The 25669-nt window shown below is 41.6% G+C and overlaps 1 protein-coding gene across 2 annotated transcripts in view; it reads left to right on the forward strand.

Annotated features, from left to right (window-relative positions):
* The first annotated feature begins 2635 nt into the window (after nucleotides 1-2635).
* Nucleotides 2636-25669, forward strand: part of LOC125458720 (sestrin-1-like) — a 52525-nt gene continuing 29491 nt past the window's right edge. The window contains exon 1 of one of the 2 annotated variants that reach the window (XM_048544234.2): nucleotides 2636-2885. In XM_048544234.2, the coding sequence (XP_048400191.1) occupies nucleotides 2793-2885 (93 nt within the window). In that variant the 5' untranslated portion in view covers nucleotides 2636-2792. Of the gene's footprint in view, nucleotides 2886-3298; nucleotides 3414-25669 lie in introns of those variants that run through there. The other variant, XM_059651367.1, reaches the window with a different exon arrangement.

A 25669-nucleotide genomic window follows, 5' to 3' on the forward strand; every position in this document is an offset into this window, starting at 1 on the left:
AGGAAGATGCTAGAAGATTTGTACCAAATGATTGGAAATCTACCAATGTGTCACCCCTATTCAAAATCAGAGGGAGGCAGAAAAGCATGTAAGTACAGGCCAATTAGCCCAACATTTATTGCTGGAAAAGTGTTGGAATCAATTATCAAAGAAGTAATAACAGAACATTCAGAAAATCATAATCTAATGAAGCAGAGACAGCATGTCTTCATGAAAGTGAAAACATGTCCAACTAATTTATTAGAGGTTTTTGAGGAAATCCTAACCCGACTGGATAGAGGAGAACCAGTAGATGTGGTGTATTCACACTTCTACAAGGTGTTCAACAAGATACTTCACAAAAGTTTATGTCATAAGAGCTCACAGTGTCAGAGGTGTTATATTAATAGTGGATAGGGAATTGGCTCATGGGCAGGAAACAGAGAATGGTAAGAAGGCTAAAATAAAGAACTGCGGATGGTGGAAATCTGAAACAAAATCAGAAGGAGTTCTGACATTGTCTGTGGAGAGAAAGCAGAGTTAATATTTCAAGTTCAGTGACCGTTCATTAGTTCTGAAGAAGAGCTCTGTTTAGCTAAAATGTTAACTCTGCTTTTTCTCTACAGATACTGCCAGACCTGCTGAGTTTCTCCAGCAATTTTTGGTTCTGAATAGGAATAAAGTGTTCCTTTCCATGTTGGCAATCTGTGACCTGTGAGATTCTAATGTGATCAGAGCTGGAATAGCAACTGTTGATAGTAAATATTAATGGCTTGGAGGAAGGATGCAAATGTACTTTGGCAAAATTTGCAGGTGAAATGAAATAGGTGGAAAGGCACATTGCAAGAGGGATGCAACCAGAAAGATACTGATAATTTAAGTAAGTGGGCAAAAAGTTAGCAAATGGACTTGGATAATGTGGGATAATGAGAAGTTGCTTATTTTGGAAGATAGAACAACAGAACAGTATTATTTAAATGCAGAAATAATGCAGAAAGCTGCAATATAAAGGGACATGGGAGGACTTGTGCACAAAACATAAAACGCTAGCACACAGGTGCACCAGCTAATCAGGAAACCTAATGGAATGTTGGCCCTTATTTCAAGGGTGATGAAGTATAAGAGTAGCAAAATCTTACTGCAACTGAATAAGATGCTGGTGAGACCAAATCTGGAGCAATTTTGGTACCCCATTTTAAAAAATATATTATTTCATGGGAGGCAGATCAGACAATATTCACCAGGATGATCTATGGTATGAAGATATTGTATTATGAGGAAAGAAAGATTAAACATGTTGGAGCTCCACTCATTGGAATTTAGCAGAGAGGTCAACTCATTAAAAGATATGGAAAGGATTTTCATGCGGTTTGACAAGGTAAATGTGATGTTTGCTCTCATTGGAGAGTCTAGAACCAGACAGTATAGTCTGAGAATAAAGGGGTGCCAATTTAAGACTGAGATGAAGAATAATTTCTTCTCCTGAAGAGCTGTGAATCTTTGGACCTCCTTGTCACAGAGTGTGGTGGGGATATAGTTCATAGATCATAGAATCCCTAGAGTGTGGAAACAGGCCATTCAGCCCAACTAGTCCACATTGGACCTTGAGTGCATCACACCCCCAATTTAACTCACTGAATCTACACATCTCTGAATTCTATGGGCAATTTAAGATGGCCACTCCACCTAGCCTGCAGGAGGAAATTGGAGCACCTAAAGGAAACCCACACAGACACAGGGAGAATGTGCAAACTCCACACAGTCACTCAAGGATGGAATTGAACCCAGGTCCCTGGTGCTGTAAAGCAGCAGTGCTAACCACTGGGCCACTGTGCCACCCCCTAATTCTTATGTATATTTAAGTCTAAGAAGGATTATTGATCAGAAGGGAAATCCAGAGGTATGGGAAAGGGCAGAAAAGTCTAAGTGGGGAGAGTTGGATCAGACATGATCCTATTGGATGGACGTGCAGGCTCGAAGGGCTGAATGTCCGACTACTCTTATCTCATGCTCTTATACTCGATGACCCCTATGGACATGATCAGTCGAAGGGCCTTTTTACCCTGCTAAGACTCTATGTGAGAGGTGCTCTGCAAATGCAAGTCTTTCTGTCAAACATGCACTTCAAAATTGCTGGGATGCTTAACACACCAATTTATTTTTTGCAGCAGTTCTTTGTTGCATCATTTAGTCATGCATCGGCTAACAAGTAAGCTTCGCAAACTACGTTTCAGAGCAGGTTCTGCCTCTTGTTGCAACTTGGCGTATCGAGAGTTGCTACAGTAAGGCTTCACCCCCCTCCCGTGATAAATATGTTTCTTTTTCTCTCTTTTCCCCCTCGATCCTGCTGCAACTTGATCGCAACCATTCGATTCTCATGAAACCCCCTTCGCTGATTGGGCCACCGGTCTCCAGCTGCCTGCGCGCCCATTGGACGACGTTCCGCCTTCCTCTTGGATACAGAGGCGGATCCCTCTGATTGGTCAGCGGTGACGCGCGCGGGGCTGGGCAAGCTCTGATTGGTTGCGCTGGGCGGGGCCAGCTCGGCCAGGCCGCACCCACGGTTGGTGGAAGCGGCAAGCGATTGGCTGAGGGGCCACCTTGAGTGACAGCTCGGTTCCGCCTTCCTTCCCTCCTTCACCCCCCCCCCGCCAAGGAGATTGTGTCCTGACTTGTTGGGGAGGAAGAGACCGGCTTTGCGGGACAAAGCCCCGTCTGCAGCCAGAGGGAGGGAGAGAGGGAGAAAGGAAGGAAAGAAGGAGAGAGAGAGATCAGCAACATCGGGAGGACAGAAAAAGCTCAATGCAAAGAAAATGATCATCAGCATCAGTGAAGAAAACGACAGGAACCCAGAGAACATGGCAGCGGGGGAATATTTAAACCGCTGTCAGAGGATCTCCAGACAGGTAACCCTGCAAAAAAAATGTGAACAAAAGGAATAGAGGAGACAGAGAGAGAAATAACCAACAGCAGTCCCCTGTACATTCAAATAACTCAATATCTTTCAGATTAGGGTCAGTGACAGGCTGGCCAGTAGCCACCCCTCACATTCCAGTCTGATCTATTTTATGTATTTTTTTAATCTCGTCCGTTTTTGCAAATCTTTCATTTGCACTGCCTAGTCCGGCGACTTGCAGAGAGCTTCATTGAAACTTGTTTCGTCCAGTTGCATTTACGTTATTTTTCTTTTCTTCCTCCTTAATTCCCAAGTTAAACATTTGTCTTCCTCCTAATGCAGTGTTTCTTATTACCTTCCTACCTCCCCTCCCCTTTTTTTAAAAAAAACAAAAAGTCGTGTTTGTGAATTTCAATCGCGACGATACAGTGAAAAAAAATGTTGCATTTTCTCTGAGTCGGTAATTCCACTGAATTATGAGAAGAAGCTTTGTTGCAGGAGATTGGAAACTTTGCAAGAAAATTATTTTCTTAACAAGGTATTGTAACTGTTTTTTCCTCCCTCACCTCTTCCAACCGCCCCCACCTTCCAGTCGGTATTGATTATTATAAATTTGCAGAATCTTTCCTCGATTGCATTTCACCAATTAGTGTGATTCCAAAATGTAAAAATAGTCATTCTAAAATTACAGCACTGCAAATTCCACCGCATCGAAGTGTTAACTACTGCTCGGAGATAGCAAACATGTCTAATGTGTTGCTTATTTTAAATGTTCCAATTCCATTTTAGTTCAGGAGGTACGATCCCTGTTGTAATGCAGTCGGCCAATATGAAACCATTAAAATGCAACCGGTTTGCATCATCTTTCCGATTTTATTTCACTCCTTTTACATCTTTTTTGTCTTGCTATAAAGAAAGCATTTGGCCAACATCGATGCCAATCAAAGTTGTTTTTCTCTTTCAGCCTTGCCCGCAGTGTGTGTTCATCCAGGGCAGGGGGAGCTCTGGGAGAGATTTGCTTGTTTACATCATTGCTGGAATTATTCCAGACCCTTTTGTGATTTCATTTAAAGCTGCAGATCTCCCCTTTCAACCTGCCAAATTCTGCAGTTCACCCACTAACATGCTTTTGCATTCAGATTGATGTGTGAAGACAGACAAATAGATTTATTGTTGCAATACAATTGCATTTTTAAAGAAAAAAAATTCCTGGAATGAAATTTAGGCTGGGGAGCAGTGACATCAGTGAGACAAAGCCTTTTTTTTGCTGTATCTGTAATCAGACTGGGGGGGAGGAAAACAAAATCGCAAGTGGCAATTTAACTTAATTTCCTTGGCGTCTATAGTGTTTTACCAATATTTGGCTTTCTGCAATTGCTTTTCCTGTTTCTTGTTCATTTTGTCATCCTTTGTGCTCTGTCTCTGACTTATCCACAATTTTTCCTGTCAATGAAATTCAGGGTTAAAGAAATATATAGGACTGCTTTCATGTTCATTTCATCTCCAACATTTGGAATCCATTGAATCCATTACCTTTTTTCCAGTTGCTGCTTCTGTGTCTTAATTAAAGGCCTGGTGCAGAAATGTTAGGAATTGGGGCTGGGACAAAGCTCTAGTGGAGTGCTGAAGCTCGCTGCCAGTTTACTAGCTCATGCTGGCTAAGATTACCACCAGCTTTGTTTTATATTGGACAGTCCAGTTTATGAGCTGTCCAGTCCAATTTCTAAACTGGAAACAGGATGCCTAAAAATCTGTTTCTTATAAAATCATCGATTTTTTTTTCCACTTATTTGTGTGTCTTAGGCCTTAATTATTTATTAAGGTCATTAAAGTTTTGAAGGAAGTTTCATCATAGTTACCACCCACTATACTACCTCTCAACCAGTTCTGGACTGCAGGCTTTTCACAATCATAGCAAGTGCTTTCAGGCTTCTAGGTTTTGACCATTTCAAAAAGAGAAAAGACCAGCGGGGAAAATCCAACATGATAATCATGGATGGGCATTACTTTCAGACCTGGAGTCCATTGCGCTAAGATTGGGTTTGAACAGCTTTGATTGTATTTGGCGATCAGCTGCCAAAATTATTAGAAATGTGACATTCTGTGGACTGAATATTGTAATTAATGGAAGCAGTTTATGCACGCTTTAGCCATCACAGAACTGCGCCACAGTTGTTCTTTGACTGTCCTTTCAGAGAACCTTTTATCATTCCAGTCCCTTTTCCCCACTGACCTCTACCAGTAAGTACCTTTCAGGAAACAAATTCAGTGCCCAGTTTCCTTCTGAAGGTGCTGACTTCATACTACCCTGTGTTATATGGGCTCCTGAATTATCTGGTACCTGATGCAAATATGTAATCTTTATGTGTGAATTTTGACACTACTAGCAGGCTTTTTACATTAAGGATCTCATCATAACCAACCCCAATCTAGTCGTTGCCCAGCATTCAAATACACTTTGTGAACATTCCAGCAGTGTCACCAAATGTGAATGGGAAGCATGAAATCTGGCTAATTTCTCACTGTGCCTAGTTTAATGGCACTCCTTTAGAATCCTTATGGTCATGCCAGCTGAAATCATCTAAATCAATATAAGAAAAGAACTAAATCTTGGAATTAGAAGACCTACGTTGGTTAGCTGTACAATGGGTAGTACATTTGTACACCGATCTATTGTGAGGCCTTTGGCACTAGCATCTTTATTGCTGTGGCTCTGATCTGAGGGATTTACATCACACAACCCTCTTGTGGTGTTCAAGGCTATGCTTATAGTCAACAAGATTCCCAAATCCAGATATTTCAATTATGCATTATAATTTGTCAAATGAGAATATGAGCAGCTTTCCTAAATATTTTGGTTGGGCTCTTCCTGGTCCTTTTGGTGTTAAGCTTGTCAAGATGGTAAGGAAGTACTGATCAAGTATAGCTAGCACCAAACTATCAGCACAAAGCAAACACATTACTTAATCATAATTACCATTTATATTCAAGGCAAACATTAGAAAGATACAAAGTGGACGCTAGATGGTGTATAGAGAGATTTAGAGGACTAGTATCAAAAACTAATGGGATAAATGGCCTATTCTTATTCAAGACTTTTTTTTTACTCACTTTAATGTCAGATATGCATTGGACATTTAATGAAATAATTTAGGAACTCAATGACTACGACTGACCCACCAAAGTAAGAAATTGATCCTCATCAAGGGTAAATGTTGGAAAGCACCTGGGACAACAAATGTGCAACCATATTATGTGAGAGAGAAGCTTCTATACACGAGTAATAGATGGAATAAAAAGGAAAAATTGTTTTTTACCCAGTGAAAGTAGATCAAATTACGTTAATTCAAATCAAGAGGTATAAACAACAATACAGATAGTCAACTCCTTGATCTTCAAAGTGAGCATTTAATAAAGGTTTATGGAAAATCTTCACAAGTGTTTGAGTGAAGTGTTGGGAGGAACTGATTGCTGGTGAAGAAAAGTGAAGCAGCGATTGGCAAGGAACACTACTTAACCAGTGCAGCTTCCAATTCTGGTAAGTTTTCTTATAAATTATATTACCATGTAGTTCAGTATCCAAAACATGCAATCACGTGTAGTCCAGGTTATCACGATTTGAGAAATAGTCAAGATAGAATGTCAATACATTTATAATTGTCAACATTTGTCACCATTTCATGAAATATGATCATTTTTTTAAAAAAGAGGTGTGCAAGATACTAAGTTTTATTAACTTAACCCTCAAATCCCATATTCAGAATTGTATATTCATTAGTCATAAGTTCATATCTACACGGGTTATCGTTATTACAAAACTCATTCACATAGAAAGCTGTGAATGTTTTGAGAACTGTGTGGAATCTCTGCTTACCCTACGGCTGCATTACCTAATCATATGACTTTATAAATGCCTGCCAATCGGCAAGGAGACAACTGGCTGAACAGAATCAGATTTGGTTGATCTCTAGACAGCACACGTCTGCATCAGGTGGCCTAATTTGTCCAGCTGACAGATATCATTGAAGTCCTCTGATGGTCATCATGCCTGGACTGTTGGGAAACTTCTGAATTCAATTTTGGATGATGTACAACTCCATGTAAACCCGTCTTGGTATTAACATCTCTCCTCCCAATTTTGTACATCACAAGGTTTGCAACCGTGATTCCTCATGGTCTCATAACGTCAAGAAGTTGATGGTCAACTATGTAAAAGTATCCTTTATAGCTGGTCTGTATTTTTCATTGAAGTTATTAAATAAATTATTGTCACTGGAAGGTTTGGCCTAATTAATCAGAAAACAACTGATTTATCAAAACAAACTGAAAATGCACAATTGGGATAAAGGGTGTAAAACAGAATGTAAGTACTCTAGGGATTTCCATTCAGTTATAATATCTTTTGAAAAAGATTGTCAATTCTGACTTTCTAGCTCCCTCAAAGACTTAATGGATAAATGCATTACTGGGTGTACTTGCCAGTAGCTCAACAAGTCCCAGGCCAAATTTTCAGTCTGTGAGCATGATAGGCAAGGAAATAATCATCCATACTTCTTCACTGGTGAAGAAAATGGCTGTCATTCATTGGCCCCTGATGAAATGTGACTGCAACATCCTGCAATCATCTCCATCAAAGAACTTCAGTGCTATGTGTCAGCAAGACAAATTAGGCCGCCTGATGCAGATTTGTGCTGTCAAGTGATCAACCAAAGATAGTTGAGTTTAAACTCAAATGTGAAGAATTGCCACTTTGGGTGATATCTACAAAAGCAGCCATTGTCTGTCTGTATACCAGAAAGAATTAGCAACTTCAAGAGAGTGTGGGAACAGGTGCAGATCCAAGCAAGGAATCTTTCTTCAGCAAGGAGGTGCTTGTATTGTAAACAACCAAAAAATTGCTTGTACAAGGTAATTGCTGAAGAAAAGGGAGACATGTTGCTGGAGTAGAAACCAGTAAGCTCTATCAGTACAAATTCAGCAATGTCAAATCTCAAATAATCTCAATGATTTATACAATAAGAGAAAAATAGATGTTGAAATGTCTCCTGTTAGATGTTCTTCTGTGATTCGGCTGTACTTACCAAATAACCCTGAGTGTTCTAATCATCACATTGGCATTCAATTTAAAATAATCAGTTGGGCCCATTGTCTCAATTATATGTTGCTTCTAGCAAGTATAAATATTAATCCTTATGTCTGATTTTCTATTATTAAAAGGAATATGTTCAAGTACTGCACCTATTTGGAATTACGTGGAAATGTGAGGAGCTTGTATTTCCCTGTTTTATTCTTTATAGAAAATCCTCGGCCAATCATGGTTGACATGCCAATCGATCAGTAAACCTTTCTCTCCTGCAGTATAATTTGTTGGGATTGTTTGAAACTTGCCATTTGTCCTAATGAATGCAAGGGGAAGAGCCTGAGTAATATGTGTCTATTTTCCACAATTCGCAGAGTATTATTTGGATGATTATCCCAAATTCTTTGGTTACTGATTTTGAAAAGAGTCTATATGAACATATTCCTGGCTCCTTGATGTTCGTGTTAAAATGCAAGTCAACTTGGAGCTGTTTTTTTTCAGCTGATATTGAAGCTGCATCCCGATTCTGGCAGGATCCCTCAGTTGGGTAGTCATTGGTTGAATTGCTTATCAAATTACATAAGAGGTGTTTAAATGCCGCTTGACATCTTCAGTCCATTTCAAGTTTTTTTTTCCCCCCCCACCTTATCTCTATCACTCTAGTGACAGCCCATTTTTTTTACAAAGAAAAGTCCATGTTCATGAAGTTTTGATTTTGGTTTCTGAAGTGTTTTGATTACTGTGTTGTGTTTTTGACATGGTTCTTCATCTCTTGGCGATATGTATAAACTCACCATTCGAGTGAATTTGCTTATTTGGGGTAAACTCAGCAGATCTGGCAGCTCCTGTGGAGAGAAAGCACAATTAATGTTTCGGGTCCAGTGACCCTTTTTCAGAACTGTTCTGAAGAATGGTCACTAAACCTGAAACATGAACTACGTTTTCTGTCCACAGATGCTGCCAGACCTGCTGAGTTTTCACAGCAATTTTTTTTGTTTCAGACTTTCAGCATCTGCAGTTTTTGGTTACTTTATATGTTTGGCTATAATTATAATTCCTAATGATATCATATTTCATAAAGTCCATGAAGATTCTTCTATAATAGTTAATGAAATGTTTATGAAAATTCTACCTCCAGATAGCTTTTATGGTTATAGCATTGTTTGTCAGTAAATCTAAATCATTTTGACAATCTCGGCCATTTTATGGACAGTTGAACGTATTAGGGCTGGTTTATCTAATGTTGGTCTGACATATGAGGGGAATATTACACCTAGTCGCTGCCTGATGTGCTGAGTATTTCCAGTGTTTTGTTTTGCTTTTGTTCCATTTCTGACTGATAACTCATGGGGTAAAAAAAACTGCAAAATAATGGCAGTTTGCCTTATCGTCAGTAAAATCTACTGCTTAATCACTGACTTAGCCACTGTTCAGGAATCCGTTAGCTGCTTAATTCAGTGCATGCTGTACGTAGTGTATTGTATACCAAAATAGAAGTAATAGGACTGAAGCAAATTGATGCATTGTTAGGGTTTTGTAACAGTGTAATTAACCCTTGTTCCCAAATTCTCAGGAATTGGTTATTGGAAATAATTTGATGTAGTGACAGATGTCCACCCTTCGATGTTTTTCATAAATGTTGACTATTATTGTTAGCACTGAAATATCTCATAGTGGAATGTTGGATTAATTTCCTACTTTAAGTGTACTGAGAGACTTTCCCAGAGACCCCAGTAATACAGAACAGATACTTTCTCTACTACCTTCCAGATCTATTTGTCAGGAAATAAATGCAGTCCTGTCAACCTCACAATATAAAAGAAGGCCCCTGATTTGTTTGAATGGTTACCCTGGTAAACGAGTATGGTTAGTTTGTCATTTGCTCAGGACAGCTGAACACAAGTGTACTTTTGATTCTTTCTGCCTTGTCCCGTGCTGTTGGAAATTCCGAAGCCACTCTGCAAGCTGGAGGGTTACCCAGGCCCCTTAATGTTGGCAGATGAATCAAAAGGAAAATACTGCAGACTCTGGATGCCTGAAATTGTAGAAACATACGCTCATCAGGTCAGGCAGCATCCGTGGAGAGAGTGTTTCCAGTAGATGACATTTCATCAGAATTCCTTCTCCCGGGCTGTTTTGCGTTTAGCCAAGTGCCTAGTGTTTAATGTTTCTTCAGGGATCCCTTCTGCTTGCATTAAGTTCCTCCTCAATCATAGAATCCTTAAATTGCAGAAAGTGGCCATTCACTCTATCAAGTCCACACCAACCCTCCAAACAGCATCCCATCCAGATGCAACCCCATAACCTCACATTTCCCATGGCTAATTCACATGGACAATATAGGGCAATTTAGCACGGCCAATCTACTTAACCAGCACATCTTAGGACTGTAGGAGGAACCCGGCACACCCACAGGAAACCAACACAGACGCAGAGAGTATGTGCAAACTCCACGCAGGCAGTTGCCCGAGGCTGGAATTGAACCTGGGTTCCTGGCGGTGTGAGGCAGCAGTGCTAACCACTGAGCCACTGTGCTGCCCAGTGCACCTTTCCTAGTGTATTTGGATCTACCCTGTATAAGAAAATGCACATGTCAGACCACTGACTTAATAAGTCAGGAGCTCTCTTACATTTAATAAGAGAACCCCTCAATCCCCATAAGTACACCAGTTACATTAATGAGCCAGTTGGGCTTCTTACAGTATTTCTTCAGTTTCTATAGTCATGTTTCTTCATACCAGCTTCACACTTTAACTGAATTTATTAAACTTAATTTTACAACTTGTTGCAGTAAGATTTGAACTCATAACCTCTAGATTGTAAGTCCAGCCATAATCACTACACTCTTGTTATAGTCCTGAAAGCTAGTTGATAAAGAAACCAGAACCAATCCTCACTTACTTTGATTTATACAAAAAAATCATTCAAGGTAAAATGCTTCTAGGTTGATTCATGCCATTTATTATTAAATGTTTCTCCAAGAACATTGAATGAAACCATGGAAGAAGGGCAGACGGTCCAATCTGCACAAACCCTCCATCACCTCTTGCCCAGACCTGTTAATGGAAGAGTCCCTTCATGCTCTTTTGAAATAACCAATAAAACCAAACTTCCAAATTTAATTAATTCAAATTAAAAGATGAACGTGCCTTAAAGGTGTCCTTGAAGGTTAAAAATTCAATTATTGAAAGGAAATGTAAGATTAATTGATGTTTTGAGTGAAGATAATGCATTCCAGCACCATGCCTGCTCTCTCCTGTGGTTGCAGAAAGTCCCAACTGGGTCATTGGGCACCACATACTCCCTTTCTAAGGACATCCAGGTGCAGAAATAACCCGTGGAGAATGGATGGAGAGTTGGACATAATGATCTGAACTGACTCTTTATATGTGCCCAAGCACCCATCATAAATTGTACTTCATCTGTATGTTCTTGACCTTGACTGATACAATTAACAACTCTCATCGCTAAATGGCCTAATCATTTGACTTTTGTTGATCTAAAACTATGTCAGTTACCACTCGACAATTAGATGAAATAAAAACATTTTTCATGAATTACACAAAGGAGAACAGTTGGAATGTAAACAAAGTGCAGTGGTGTACATGTCGAGGGGAGATTGGAATTGGTGGTTTTTGTCTGGCTGTAGACTGAGATGATCAAGTGGGGTTTTGGGTCTTTTAGCTGGAGGTTACTTAATTTGGAGATAAAATTAGGAACTGGAGAAGCCTTTAACTTTACCCCCTTAAACTTGTAAAGAAATTTGAAAATCAGGCTGTAGTTAGAGACAACAAAATATTCTTGAGTGAGGAAGGGAGTGATGACAGTAAATTTGAAAGATTGGAGCTGGTGCTGGTTGTGAGAAAGACAGTTGATATTGTTGAAAAATATGAGGATGACAAATTGAGCAGATATTGGGCTACATGAACAGAGTCACCCAGTTGGTATTGGTCTTCTCAACTAAGGAAGGATATATTTGTTAGGCTGGAGTGTCATTGGGATGGAGAATCAAGCAAAAAATGGACAGGCAGAAGACATTAGCAGAGACCTCTGCATGTGAGTACATGTAAAGAAATGCTTGGAAAAGCCATGGGAGTAACAGGATCACGTGGAAGATGCAAGTATGGAGTTGAAGTGTGTAGGCAACTTGATGTGGGAGATCATATTGAAGGAGACAGGTAACTCTGGAAAAGTCAAATATGAATCCAAGTGAGGGTTGAAATGATCACACTTGAGTAATCAATTTGTAGAAAGGTGGCTCATTAAGTCAGTGCAGTTTGAATAAAGGGTAGTGCCTGGAGCCCAAATGAAAGTAATGGTAATGGATGAGCAGAATCTTGAAGGAGGTGTAGAATGTGCAGTACATGAAGAGGCGTTGAATCGTCTAAATCATCAAAATGGCTAGCATGTCAGAGCAGATCATCACAGGTCCTTCCATTCTTCTGTACACTGGTACCTGATAAGTAATGAGAAATCTGAAGTTCTGGATGAAGCTGCTGGAAAATAGCAAGGCTCTATCTCTTTACTGTGGTCAAGAGGACAGTGCAATGCATTCCCATAATTTGTCATGAGTTACTCACCAGATCATTTAAGGAGAATTGCTTTTACAGGTTGATCATAAGTATAAAAGCTCAAATACCAATTGTCTCGCAGTTAACCAGTTACTGTCCCCTGGAATGTGAGAGTGAATGACAGGGTCCAGTTGATTATAAGGTGGCACATTTTACAATGGGAAGTAGGAATTAACGTGGTCTCTGTGGCAGATTTGGTTTGAGCAATACCTGGACATAATTCAAGATTTCATTAATGATTGATTCCTAGTCTGGTACATTGTCTAGTCCTGGAGGGGTGATGATACCTCTAAGTCACATCCAGGCAACTTGTAAGTCAGTGTCTTAATGGGTAATGTGGTCTAAATGGACGAGCACCATGAAGCTTGCTGGTTTTCTTGGCTGGTTACTGTATAGCTTTAGCTAAACAAGCAATATCCCCAAATTCACCATAACTTGAACCACACTGCACTTGAGTATTCTACTGTAATTTTTCCAACAGTACTTACATTTCAAAAATGCTTCATTGCTTGAAAAGCGGTTCACGATTGTTGATGACTTTTAAAAGCACTGTATGAAACTGCCTATTTCTTTTTAACTTTGCACTTGTGTTAATAGAATGTTTCTGTGGCATAAGGGCAATTAAAATTAGGCAAGCAGGATCTAGTTGTATCTCCCTCCCCCTCTCCCCTGTCCCTCCATTCACTGTAGATAAGTTTAAATAGCCTTAATTTTCATATGTGTCAGAGACCTGTAGGACAAGAAATAAATACCTCACCAAAGAAATCTCAGTTAATCAACCAGAAAAGAAAGTTAAGAGCAAAGCGTGAAATCAGTGGAGATGCCATTTGACCAGTGAAGCCCATTCTCTTGAGACCCCATACAACCAAACTGTCCAACCATTTAATCTGTTGCAGGAGAAATTTTGGTATAAATGCAGTGCTGAATAGCACTATAGCACAAGGCTGAGATAACGTTGCTTGAATGTTTTACAGTCTTGTGAAACATGTATAATGTTTCCCGATATTACAACTGTGTCTACATTTCAAAAGTAATTCATTGGCTGCAGATTACTTTCGGATGTCCAAAGGTCATGAATGATACTCTATAAATGCCAGTACTTTCTTGTGTTATTCTGCATGTAAGCCCTGATTGTCAGTACAGTGATCTCTGTACTGTGTACCATATACACAGAGCAGAACGTCATGCTGTTCCCTCGTGCCATGTTTGGTGGTGTGTTAGGGCAATTAACCGGGTGGGAGGTGATGGTTGTTGACCCCACCGCTTTCCTGCTTCCACCTGAATGAAGTTTGTGGCATGAAGGTCATGTGGGCAGCTAACATTCACAAAGTCCTCAGCCTTTTGCTGATGGCAATAATTAGCCGAGTAAGCTTACCATATAGAATGCAACAAGCAAACTCACACAAATGTACACCCCCTTCAATGCATGCTGTATGTTATAAAGGAATTGCAATATTTCAGCCTGAATAACATTTACGTCCCACTTGGCCGCTGATTTTGTGCATTTTGGACCTCTTCAACACGTCGGGCTATATTTTGGCAAAGTGCCAATTTCGTCAAATTTCGTGGAATGCCCATTTGGTTTCCTCTACTCACTGTAGCTGGAACTTCTGGCCACTGCCAGGATATGCCAGGATACGCCATCATCCCTTATCTGGATTGCATCTTGGAACCCCAGCCATACACCCAGTCAAGTGCTGGCATTTGGGAACTTACCTTTCACTGTCAATGTTCTGGCACCACAGTTGCAAACCAATGCTGCTTATGGTACAGAGGTGGCATAGCTTTTACTTCCTTGCACATACAAATACGCATTCCTAAGCTGATTGTATTTTAAGCACCAAGCCACACAACCCATCTGACTTAATTTGTGTAAGTCACTTACTCTCTCTGTACATCCCTACCATCTGAGTTGTCTCCTGTTGTTCAATGCGGGCCCATAACACATAGACATCTTCAGTTGCTTCGAAACATTCACTTTCATTAACGGTTACCATAACAAACAAAAATCAAACAAACAGGAGTTACATTTGCCTCTTGGAACAAAAACTTTGCATGGATGTCAAGCACCAACAATTTTACAGTCAATGAGTGATCTCTGCACCCAGCTGTCCTCCACAGGAACTGGCTGTTGTTGACGTCCTGACTGGCTTGTAGCACCCGATATCGCTGTGTTGTATGTAATCAGGAGCCATGATGTTCCTCCTGGGTGAGCAGCCTCAGTTCCTTACTTGGAAGCCTGTTCATACTGGCCTGGTGCATCAGTGCCCATTAAATCTGCACTCCACTTTCTCCAGCTGAGCAGAGCACAAACTGCTAGGCCTTTCATCTGCTCCACCAGCATGTTGCTGGTGTATTGATGCAATGGCACTTTTTTGTTGTGTTGTGAAACGGCCCTTTCAGTGTGGCATGTGGTACAGTCTAACACAGCCATCGCCTGGGGGATGCAACAACATTACCAAATCGCATTGCTTCAGGCTGCAGCAATGACCTTGTCACGGGGAAATGAGAGGGAGCAGTTTAATCTGGCATGAATGGCATTGCTCACTCTTATGTATTCATGGATGGACCATCGAGAGATCCCACACAGGGTGCCTAGGAAGGAGGCAGTCACATAGAAGTTCAGTGTAGCTGTCAGCAGGATAGGATGGCCACCATTTCCACTCCTTCAGGCCTCAGCTCCTGCTCGAGCAGTTGGTGTAATTTTGTGACAGTGCCATGGAACACCCAAAGCCTGCACCGCCGCTGAGCCTTGTCTGGAGGAAATGGCATCAAGGGTGAAAAACTCTGGCCCTTCTGTGTGCACTCTGAGGGACCTTTCAGGTCTGTCCTCTTCGTATGGATGCACTGGAGGCTGTTGCTGGTCCTGAGCTTGCAAACTCATCTGTTTCTCCTCCGTTTCTCTGCACCTTCATTCCACCACAGCAACAGTGATGATAACTCGAACATACTTTGAATGAACCTGTTTGTGCGGGGGATGTGCGGTGGTGGTAAAGAAGCAGAATAGGTCAATGTTAACTTGAGTCAGCATTCACATCACATACAAAAGAAAGCTTTAGATACTCCTCTGTACAGTAGGACACAGACCATTCAGACAAGGGGTCAATAGAATGCCTCATCTTGGTACCCTGACAATTCAGCTTGAGAGGGAACCAGTTCTGTGCCCCTGCCTACTGAGGAGGTGTTGCATTTGTTTTGTGCTTTGAGGCCACAAGTGCTGCTATTGAGATTGTCTGCGATTATGTTTGCTTCTCTGAGATGTCTGTCTTCAATTTTCAATGACCAGTAACACAGTCAAAATTGCATATGTTGGTCACAAGCACTCCACACACAATTTTACACTGTGTGTATTTCATATGCGTGCAATAATATCATTGCAAACAATGACAACCTGCACTCTGCAAGTGCATGATTGAAACACTTGCCCCTTGAGGGGCCTGCCATCACTCGGAAGTGGAACCTGTATTTTTGGTCAGCGAGCAGCCACTGACGCTGCCCATTCTAGACATGGTCACAGCTAATTTCCATTGGTAGGTCGCACTAAGCACTTGATAAAAGGTGGAAGGCACGGCAGGTTATTCTTGACACCATGAGGACTATGTTCGGTCTGGTTGTTGGGACCACAGGCCCTGAATCTCTGAGTCCCTTCCACCTAACACCCCCTGGGCAGTTCATCTCTACTGAACCTCTACATGTTCCCACTGTCACCTTGAACTGCAACATCAACACCCAGCTTTATCCCCAAGGCCCATTACCATAGATAGTTCATGCCTACCGTCAGGCTGCCATGCACTATCGCACTCTTCCCACATTTAACGCCATGATGATGGTGGCCCTATCACCCCCATTCCCCCCCCCACCCAGAATCCAGTGTGCTCTGATGCACTACCTGATTTCTCCCCCTTCTGCACCCCCACCCTGCCAATACCTTCACTGCCCTTGCACCCTCCACATCCCAGGTTGTTGCCTCCAATCCCAGATTTGAGTCCCCACCTCTCTACAGTGACCTCTGATACCTATCCCTGATAATCATTCTGCTGACCACCAGACAGCTCTAAGGCTGACATGGGTGAACAGACTCGCGACTGTGCAGACCCCTGACTGATCTCTGTGCATATCTCCCATTAATGATGTGCTAACCTCCTGACCAGTTGCAGTGGACCTGCAGAACTGACTATGGGTTCATTTCCTGCATTGTAGTGAGGTGCAACCTCCAATGCTCTAAGTGGATGTCTGAATGAGCCCAAGCCCCAGGACTGTTCAGGGACACAGATCGGGTGTGCAGACCCTGCCCTTGAAGTGTTCCCTGAAATCATGGTGCTGGGTATCCGTGATAGAAGTTCAGACGAGCAAACAGCAAGCTAGAGTAGCCATCTACCTGTTCTGGGAATTCTTTGTCTGTTTTCTCTCTGGCAAAGGAGAGTGCATGTTAATTCAGTGATAGCGGCGGTGATAGCGATAATTGCCTGTAATAGGCCTTTCAGTGCTCACTAGGAAGAATTTCTTCTCCATATCCAGAATGTAATTGGAACATTGACTTATTGCTCTCAACATTGAGAAAGGCTTCACTGGGGTTCTCATGCAATTTCTCCCAAATTTCACACCATTCTCCATGCCATTCAGGGTCAGCAAAGATTCTGCCCATTTATTATGTAATATTTTAGAACCATTTACACACTAGGTAAACTTGCACTTAGTCTGAATTTATTATCTTGAAATATTTCCAGCCTCATCACTACAACTGATAGCCTGTAACCATCAATAATTTATGCTAGTGTTTACGCAGCTCAAAACACACACACTGTTCAGATGTAACCCAAACTGGGAGAACACTAGAGGAGCAGAGAAAGTACAGAGTTAATTAAAGAAGACTTTGGCTTCAGTGTCAGTAAACATGTCCCATGCAATATCTGGATACTCTGGTATTCAGATGGACAGTGTAAGATTTCAGTCAGCAGGTCACACTGAATATAGCATCGCAGTGAGTAGCCTGTGTCTGGTGCAGTTCTTAAAACCAGGCGTGTTTCCTTGCCGTGCTATAGCTGATCTTGCCTTTTTGAGTATCAACGAAGGGATGGGTTCATTCTCCACAGCAATGTACAGCAGTGAAATGTTTCTGTGCACCATGAGTTTGTTTCAGAGCTATATTTCTTCCTCCAGGTTCAGCCTCAGTTGGAACAGGTAGCAATAGAACAAAATTGTAGATGAATCATTCACCAAACTGCTATTTGTGGAAGAAAAGTGGAAAGGTTCTGGGGAAAGGCTTGAGTAGTTGAGAAAATCTGCTGTGTATTGGTGCTTCCTTCTGATGGCATTGCTTTGTTGCCAGATGACTGGGCTGCTCAGGGGGATTGCCATTACTAGGGGAAAAGCCACACTAGTTAACCCTTCATTGCTCACCTTGGTTAGAATCTCCAAGTGTCTGAACTGCAATGAGTGGGGAAAAGGTGCAGCTCATTCATGACTACTCAGACTTCAGAATGCCTATTGTTAATTGTCTGTTGGGCAGTCTATTGTAGATTAAACAAACTAGACAAAATATAAGACTTTTTTGGATACAGAAGGAAAGTGATGCTTAGGTCAAGCCAAGCTGGTTCTTTCAGATCACATTCACGTAAACTAATCAGTGTGGTATCAGCTATATTAACTAAGATCCTATGCAATAATCATTCTTCTGTAGGCAAGAACATTTCCCTCTGGCTGTAGTTGAGGATTTTTAATTCTGTGTTGATGCCTTTGAATTCAGCATTCAGATTAAGTAACCTGCTTATATATCTACTGCTCTGAACCTTACGGAACCTGGTTTAAATCATGAGAGGTTGTATCTCACCAAAAAAAATGACCTCAATTGAACTGAAAGCGAGCAAGATTATCCCAAAATATTACTATGTAGTCCCGAGAACTATTTCAATGTCCTTTTTGAAAATCTTCGATATTTTGGTCTCAATAGTTTCCTGTGGCAGAGAATTCCACAGGCTCGCCACAGTCTGGGTGAAGAAATTTCTCCTCCTCTCTGTCCCCTTATCCTTAGACTGTGTCCCCGAGATATAGACTCATCAAGAATACCCTTCCTGCATCTATCCTGCATAATTCAGTTAGGATTTTATACGTTTCTTTGAAACCCTGCCACACTCCCACTGATTTTTGGCTGATTTTCTGCTGTACCCTATCCAAGTGCATTGAAACCAACTGTAGCCCCAGGTGGAGGCACAAATTTGGGACTTTCTGGACGGTAAACTTATCCATCAGGCCATCGGTGAGCTTGACTTTATATTCTTCAAGAAACTCCAGGGAAGGCATTGTTTACGACAAGAATGATTGAACAATCTAACTGATTTACAACAGAACCTGACAGCAGTATTCTCACACAAGTACAGCCGTCATTTTAGCAGGACAGCACAGCTCTTGGATAATAAAACTTTACAGTCTCTGGAGCAAGCATTTTGTTGAGTATGTTGGTTGAAGCTCCAAGGGAGTGGGTGGGGATACAGAGCACAGGCAGCACACATAAGGACAATGCCCATGAGCTGTAGACCTCTTGAAACCAGCTGTCCAAACATTTAGTTGTATTGCAAGTCAGTCTCCGTCATCCAGATGAAATACCACAGGTAGATCTTAGTATGTGACTACAGCACATGGACTAGTATAGCCTGGTAGTCTGTCCCTTAAGAAATTCTTTGCTGGACCATGCTTGCCACAGCATATATATTAGCTTGTGGGAGGGTGTGATTTGCTGCTGCACAATTTCCCCATGTCATTTTGTGCCCCCAGCAGTCCACAAAGGAAGCTAGTGAAACAGTTCTCCTGGTTGTAGCTGTTTTTCTGTCAGTGCCCCTCTGAGCTGAAATTTCCCAATGATCAGGACTCTGTGTTTCTATACAAATAGTACCAAGCAATCAACCAAGATAGAAACAGGAGAATGTAAATTCCAGTGCTTGCTAGTAAAATTGGTGCCAAGCAGCAATTCTCAAAAAGGGGAAAAAAAACTTCCCACCTCATTTCCTGCATTGCTTCTGGGTCCACTCATTCCCTTTCCCTTGGGTGGCTCAGTGGCTCGCTGCCTCACAGTGCCATGGACCCAGGTTTCATTCCACCCATGTCTGCGTGGGTTTTCCCTGGCTGCTCCGGTTCCCTGACCCCCCCCCACCCCCCATAGTCCAAAGATGTGCAGGCTAGGTGGATTGGCCATGCTAAATTGCCCATGAATGTGCAATGTACAGGATAGGTAGACTAGTTATGGGAAATGCAGGATTACAGGGACGGGTAGAGGGTTGGGTCTGGGTGAGATGCTCGTTGGAGGGTCAGTGTGGACCCGATGGGCCGAATGACCTGCTTCCACACTGCAGGGATTCTATCACCTTGGCATCTCCTTGAAGGGGACCTGTTCACCTTGTCCTTCCCCCATTACCTCGTCCTTTCTCAGTCCACATACAGTGCAAAGAAGATTTGTCAATTGTTGGGAGGTGATTTGTGACCTCCTCGAGAGCCTGCTACTGATTACAGCCCATCCCATTGAAATCACCTCTTGATAGGATTCACAGGAGGCTTCCTAAAAGTGAAGATTGTCAACATAGATTACATCAGCAGTAAAGCCTGTTCTGTAGTTGGTGCCATCTTTTAAAATGTTTTTCCATTTGCACAAAAGCACGTGCTTTTATGTTTTTGGGGTCTGCAATCGCACTGCAGTACTACTGAGAATTAACTTTTTTTTGCCTTATTTTAATCCACTGTGGCCCCGTGGGAATTGCACCTAGTGCTAGTTATGACGTGCAGTCAGAAATCTGCATTTAATGGGAAGTAAATACTGTAGAAGGATTAAAGGCACATTATTACTCCCAACCTACAAGTGTCTATGGGATAGCTCCAGGGAAGTTGGTTGATAAATCAGCACTAAACGTATTCTGAAGTCACCCTGTCGCCAAATCCTTCAAATCCACCTGCCTAGACCTGAAAGTGATCTGTTTGTTTCTTTTTTGTTTTGCAAATGAACTTGTTTGGAAGAATTCCAGTTTCCACACCCGAGAGAATGTGTTCACTTTTCAGCAGGGACTGAATTGAAACAGGAACTCTCTTGCAGTGCTTTTCCTTTTGCTATCCCTTGCACGTCAAAAGCATCCTTTTCTCAAAGCTTTTTTTCTGATTGTGCAGATGCATTACGGACTCTGATTCCACTGACAGACAAATGAAATCTGCTTGTTTCTCATTTGTGAGCCCACTGGTAGATGACAGACTGACTGTGGAACTCGTCATAGCAAAGCCAAGTTTTGTCCACAGTGTGAGGTGTTGCATTTTGGTAAAACAAATCAGGGCAGGAGTTGTAGTCTAATGGTAGCGCCCTGGAGAATGTTGCTGAACAAAGGGACTTTGGTTGCAGGGAGTCAAGGTGGTGAAGAAGGCGTTTGGCACAATTGTCTTCATTTGGTCATGACCTTCCAATTCCTACACCCAATGTTATGTTGCAGTTGTACAAAATATTGGTTAGGCTACTTTGGAATACTGTGTTCAATTCTGGTGTCTGCTATAGGAAAGATGTTGTTAAAGTTGAAAAGATTCAGAAAAGATTTACAATGATGTGGCTAGGCTTAGAGGGTTTGAACCATAGGGAGAGGCTGAATAGGCTGGGGCTTTTTTTCCCTGGAGTTTTGGAGGCTGAGGGGTGACCTTGTAGAGGTTTATAAAATCACGAGGGGCATAGGTAGGGTGAATAGTGAGGTGTTTTTCCCAGGATAGGGGAATCCAAGACGAGAGAACGTAGCTTGGAGGTGAGAGGTTAACGATTTAAAAGGGCCCTGAGGGCAAGATTTTCATGCAGAGGGTGGTGCTGTATTGAGTGAGCTGCCAGAGGAAGTGGTCGATTTAGATGCAATTACAGCATTTAAAAGGCATCTGGATGGGTACATGAATAGGAAGGGTTTAGACTGATATGGGCTAAATGCTGGCAAATGGGACTAGACTAACTTGGGTTGTGTGGTTGGCGTGGACGAGTTGGACCAAAGGGTCTGTTTCCATACTGCATAACTGTATGACTCTGTGTGGATTCAGATACACACACGTTCTGTCATTCTAGCTGGAGTAAGTGAACTCAGAAGTTAGGCTGACTTTCCCCATCCTTAGCCGATTAACTCCAAAGCTAATTACTGTTTGGTTGAGGTCACCCAGTTTATCTTGGACACAAACTGAAGGGGACTTGAATGCCATAAATTATTGAGTAACTTGGAAAATTTGATAATCGTGCAGGTGGCTGACGACACTTTCAAATATTCATCAGGAAGGAGGCACCTGCAATTTCCTGACTCTGCATTTATCATAGAAGGCACATTGTACCACAGGAGCATGCTAATGCAGTGAAAATGTCCTCCCCCTGCTCCAGACGTTTGAGGTTCAAATTCTACCTGTGTCATAATGTGTCTTTGGGCATTATATGTCCATCTGTCTGGACCGTTAAACCAGAGACCTATGCAAAGTTCTGAGGACCTAGTTCAAATCCCACCACAGCAGATGGTAGAATTTGAATTCAGTAAAAATCTGGAATTAAAAATTTCTAAAAAGACCATGAAATTGTTGAATGTTAGGGAAAACCCATCTGGTTCACTGTGTCCTTTAGGGAAGGAAACAGCCTTACCTGGTCTGACCTAGATGTGACTCCAGGCCTACTGCAATGTGATTGACCCTTAACCGCCCTCTGGGTAGTTGGGGATGGGCAGTAAATGCTGGCCAAGGCAGCGATGCCCTCATCCTGAGAATGAATTAAACAAAAGTCTAAACACATCAATTTAAAAATACAGAGAATTGGCAGTACTGGAGTGGAGTACTGTTGGTTCACATTGGGACTGATGTAGTTTCTCTGTAGTTTTTAAAGAAATACAGTAGAATATAGATGTTCCTACTGAGGCCATTGTTCATTCCTAATTTTCCTTGAGAAACTTGAATCTCTGCTGCCCATTTGGTGAAGATAGTCCTGTGTATTCCATGCAAGAATGATTCCCACTGGGAATGCAACTTGTGGAAGTGCCCGCTTATTACTGAACTTTTGCTTCTTTATACTGCCTCAATTATGGATTGCAGTTGGATTTCACATTATGAATGGATAACTATAAAGTTTCTTTTATGAAAGACAAGAGGACGATAGTACAAGACTCCGAGAGAATGCCAGTGGGCTGTTGACATGGACAGATGAATTTTTAACACAAAGGTGTCAGCTGATTCATTTTGACAAAGTCAAAAATCACACGACACCAGGTTATAGTCCGAGATAACAAAGTGTGGAGCTGGATGAACACAGCAAGCCAAGCAACATCTTAGGAGCACAAAAACTGACGTTTCGGGCCTAGACCCTTCATCTAGACCATTTTCTGATGAAGGGTCTAGGCCCGAAACGTCAGCTTTTGTGCTCCTAAGATGCTGCTTGGCCTGCTGTGTTCATCCAGCTCCATATTTTGTTATCTCGGATTCTCCTGCATCTGCAGTTCCCATTTATCTCTGACCAGGTTATAGTCTGACTGGTTTACTTGAAAGCTTGTGATTTCAAATGAACCTGTTGGCCTATCGCCTGGTGTTGTGTGATTTTTGACTTTGTCCACCCCAGTCCAACACCGGCACCTCCACATCCTTTTGACAAGGAGAATGAAAAGGAGGAAATTGTAAAACATATGGTTGTGGTTGTAAAGAGGATGCAAGAACAGTGACCAGGGATGCAAGTGCATAACGCTTTGACAGTGGTAGGACAATTTGAGAAGACTATCGTAAAGGCACATGGGCTCCCTAGCTTTACAAATAGAAATAAGTTCAGCAGCAAGCTGCTAACTCTTTTATAAAACACTGATTAGGCCTCAGTGGTGTACTGTGCAGTGTTCAGTTCTGGGTACCACAATTAAAGAAGGATGTCAAAGCCTTGAAGAGTGTGCAGAGGACATTTGCTAGAATGGTCCTTGGAAAGTGACACTCCAGTTATATGAAACTAGGATTATTTTCTTTGCCATAGAGTTGTACAGCATGGAAATAGGCCTTTTGGTCCAAACTCATCCATGCCGACCATGTATTCCTAAATTAATCCTGATCCTTTTTGCCAGCATTTGGCCCATTCCCCTCTGAGCCCTTCCTGTTCACATATCCATTCTGATGCCTTTTAAATATTGTAAAAATTAATAGGAGATTTGATAGAGGAATTCAAACTCATTAAAGGTTTTAATGGAGCAAATAAGGAGAAGATGTTTCCAGTGGTAGAAGGGACGGTAACCTGATGGGGTTACTGACAAAAGAACAAGAAGTGATTTTGTCAGTGAGGGAGAGATGTGGTCATATTGCATTGTTCTGGCCTGGAATGATCTGCCTGAAAGCATACTGGAAGCAGATTTAGTCCCTGTCAAAAGGGAATTGGATAAATGCTCCACTCAAAAGGTAAATAAAGTGACAATTTGTGAGAAACAAATAAGGAACTGATGGGATAGATTTTGTTAAAGGACTGGCATAGCCACAATGGGCCTAATGGGGGTTCCTCGTTAGTGGCAGTGGTCAGAAAGGTACTCCACATGCCCATAGCTTGGTCAGAGCCTGAAATTACTTTGTGACTAGGACATGGCAAAGTTGTGTAGATAGTGCATCTTTCCTTATCTAATCTGAAGTAATCCTGTCTTCCGTTCTTTTTCATGTCTCTGTCTAACTTCTCCTTAAATGCATCTGCGCTTTTCACTTCAACCAGTTCATGAAGAAACAAGTTTCACATTGTCATCACGCTTTGTGTAAAGCCATTTCTTTTGAATTCCCATCTGGGTTTCTTGGTCACTACCTTATATTGATGGTCCCTAGCTATACTCTTTCCCATAAGAGAAAACATTCCTCCTGTGCCCACAATATAAGAACTTATAATCTTAAATCCACTTCTTAGGTCAAGCCATTTCATTTTTTAAAGGAAGTTTTTTAAAGAAAAAACTGTCTATTAATTCTTTCCTGAAAAGGATACCTATGAATTTCTGATATCACCCTTGTAAATGTTCTCTGCACCCTCTCCAGTGACACATATCCTTCTCATAATATGGTGACCAGAATTGCAGTCTTATGTGCAGTCTAGCCAAGGTATGACGCATGTTTAGTACAACTTCCTCTTTTCAATTTTATCTCTCTGGAAATTATTTCACATTGAACTGCATCTTCCACATATCTGCCAAGACCCGCTGTCTTTCATCAGGCAGAAATGGCTAACACGAGGGGTCATAGTTTTAAGCTGGTTGGAGGAAAGTATAGAGGGGATGTCAGAGGCGGGTTCTTTACACAGAGAGTTGTGAGAGCATGGAATGCGTTGCCAGCAGCAGTTGTGGAAGCAAGGTCATTGGGGACATTTAAGAGACTGCTGGACATGCATATGGTCACAGAAATTTGAGGGTGCATACATGAGGATCAATGGTCGGCACAACATCGTGGGCTGAAGGGCCTGTTCTGTGCTGTACTGTTCTATGTTCTAAGTTCTGTTATTCAGTCAAAATGTGAATATTGTTCTTCTGTTCTGAAGTACAAATATGTGTACTGTAGGAAATAAGTAAAATCTGCCTTAATGTGGATCCACCTCAACTCAACCCATCTCGCCAGCCCAGAAATCTTCTTTTTATCCCTACACATTTAGTTCTGTTTTTGAACTACTTCAATATATATCACGCTGCGTCTCCTTTAATGTTGTATCATACTGCTGTATTTGTCCTCTAATGGAGGAATCTGAGCACTTGGTCTATGTCATTCTTCAGTTAAGTGCTTGAATAAACTGTGGTTTGAAACCTGGTGATGACCCAATAATCTGACAGTATGACACAGAATCAAAGCCATAGTCTCAAATGCTGAACCTCTCATCATCTCAAAACACAGAAACCGCTTCAAAAAAGATTTTAGTACTCTTACGGTGATTATCAAGAATAATTAAATCTGTGAAACGTTAAAGTAGGAAATTCAGTTTTTGTAGAACTGCCATGGAAAAGGTTAATATCTTCTGGCTTTTGCTTCCTATTTTGTTTTCATGATCATGGTGAAGGCTGAAGGATTCAGTTAAGTCTGGCCTAATGTGTGAGACGCAGTGGTAATGTCCATCCCTTTGGTACGGAGGCTGAGGTTCAAGTCCCAACTACCCTGGAAGTGTGTCATACCATCTCTCAGCACGTT

Source organism: Stegostoma tigrinum, chromosome 15 (genome assembly GCF_030684315.1).
Source record: "Stegostoma tigrinum isolate sSteTig4 chromosome 15, sSteTig4.hap1, whole genome shotgun sequence".
Classification (NCBI taxonomy): domain Eukaryota; kingdom Metazoa; phylum Chordata; class Chondrichthyes; order Orectolobiformes; family Stegostomatidae; genus Stegostoma; species Stegostoma tigrinum.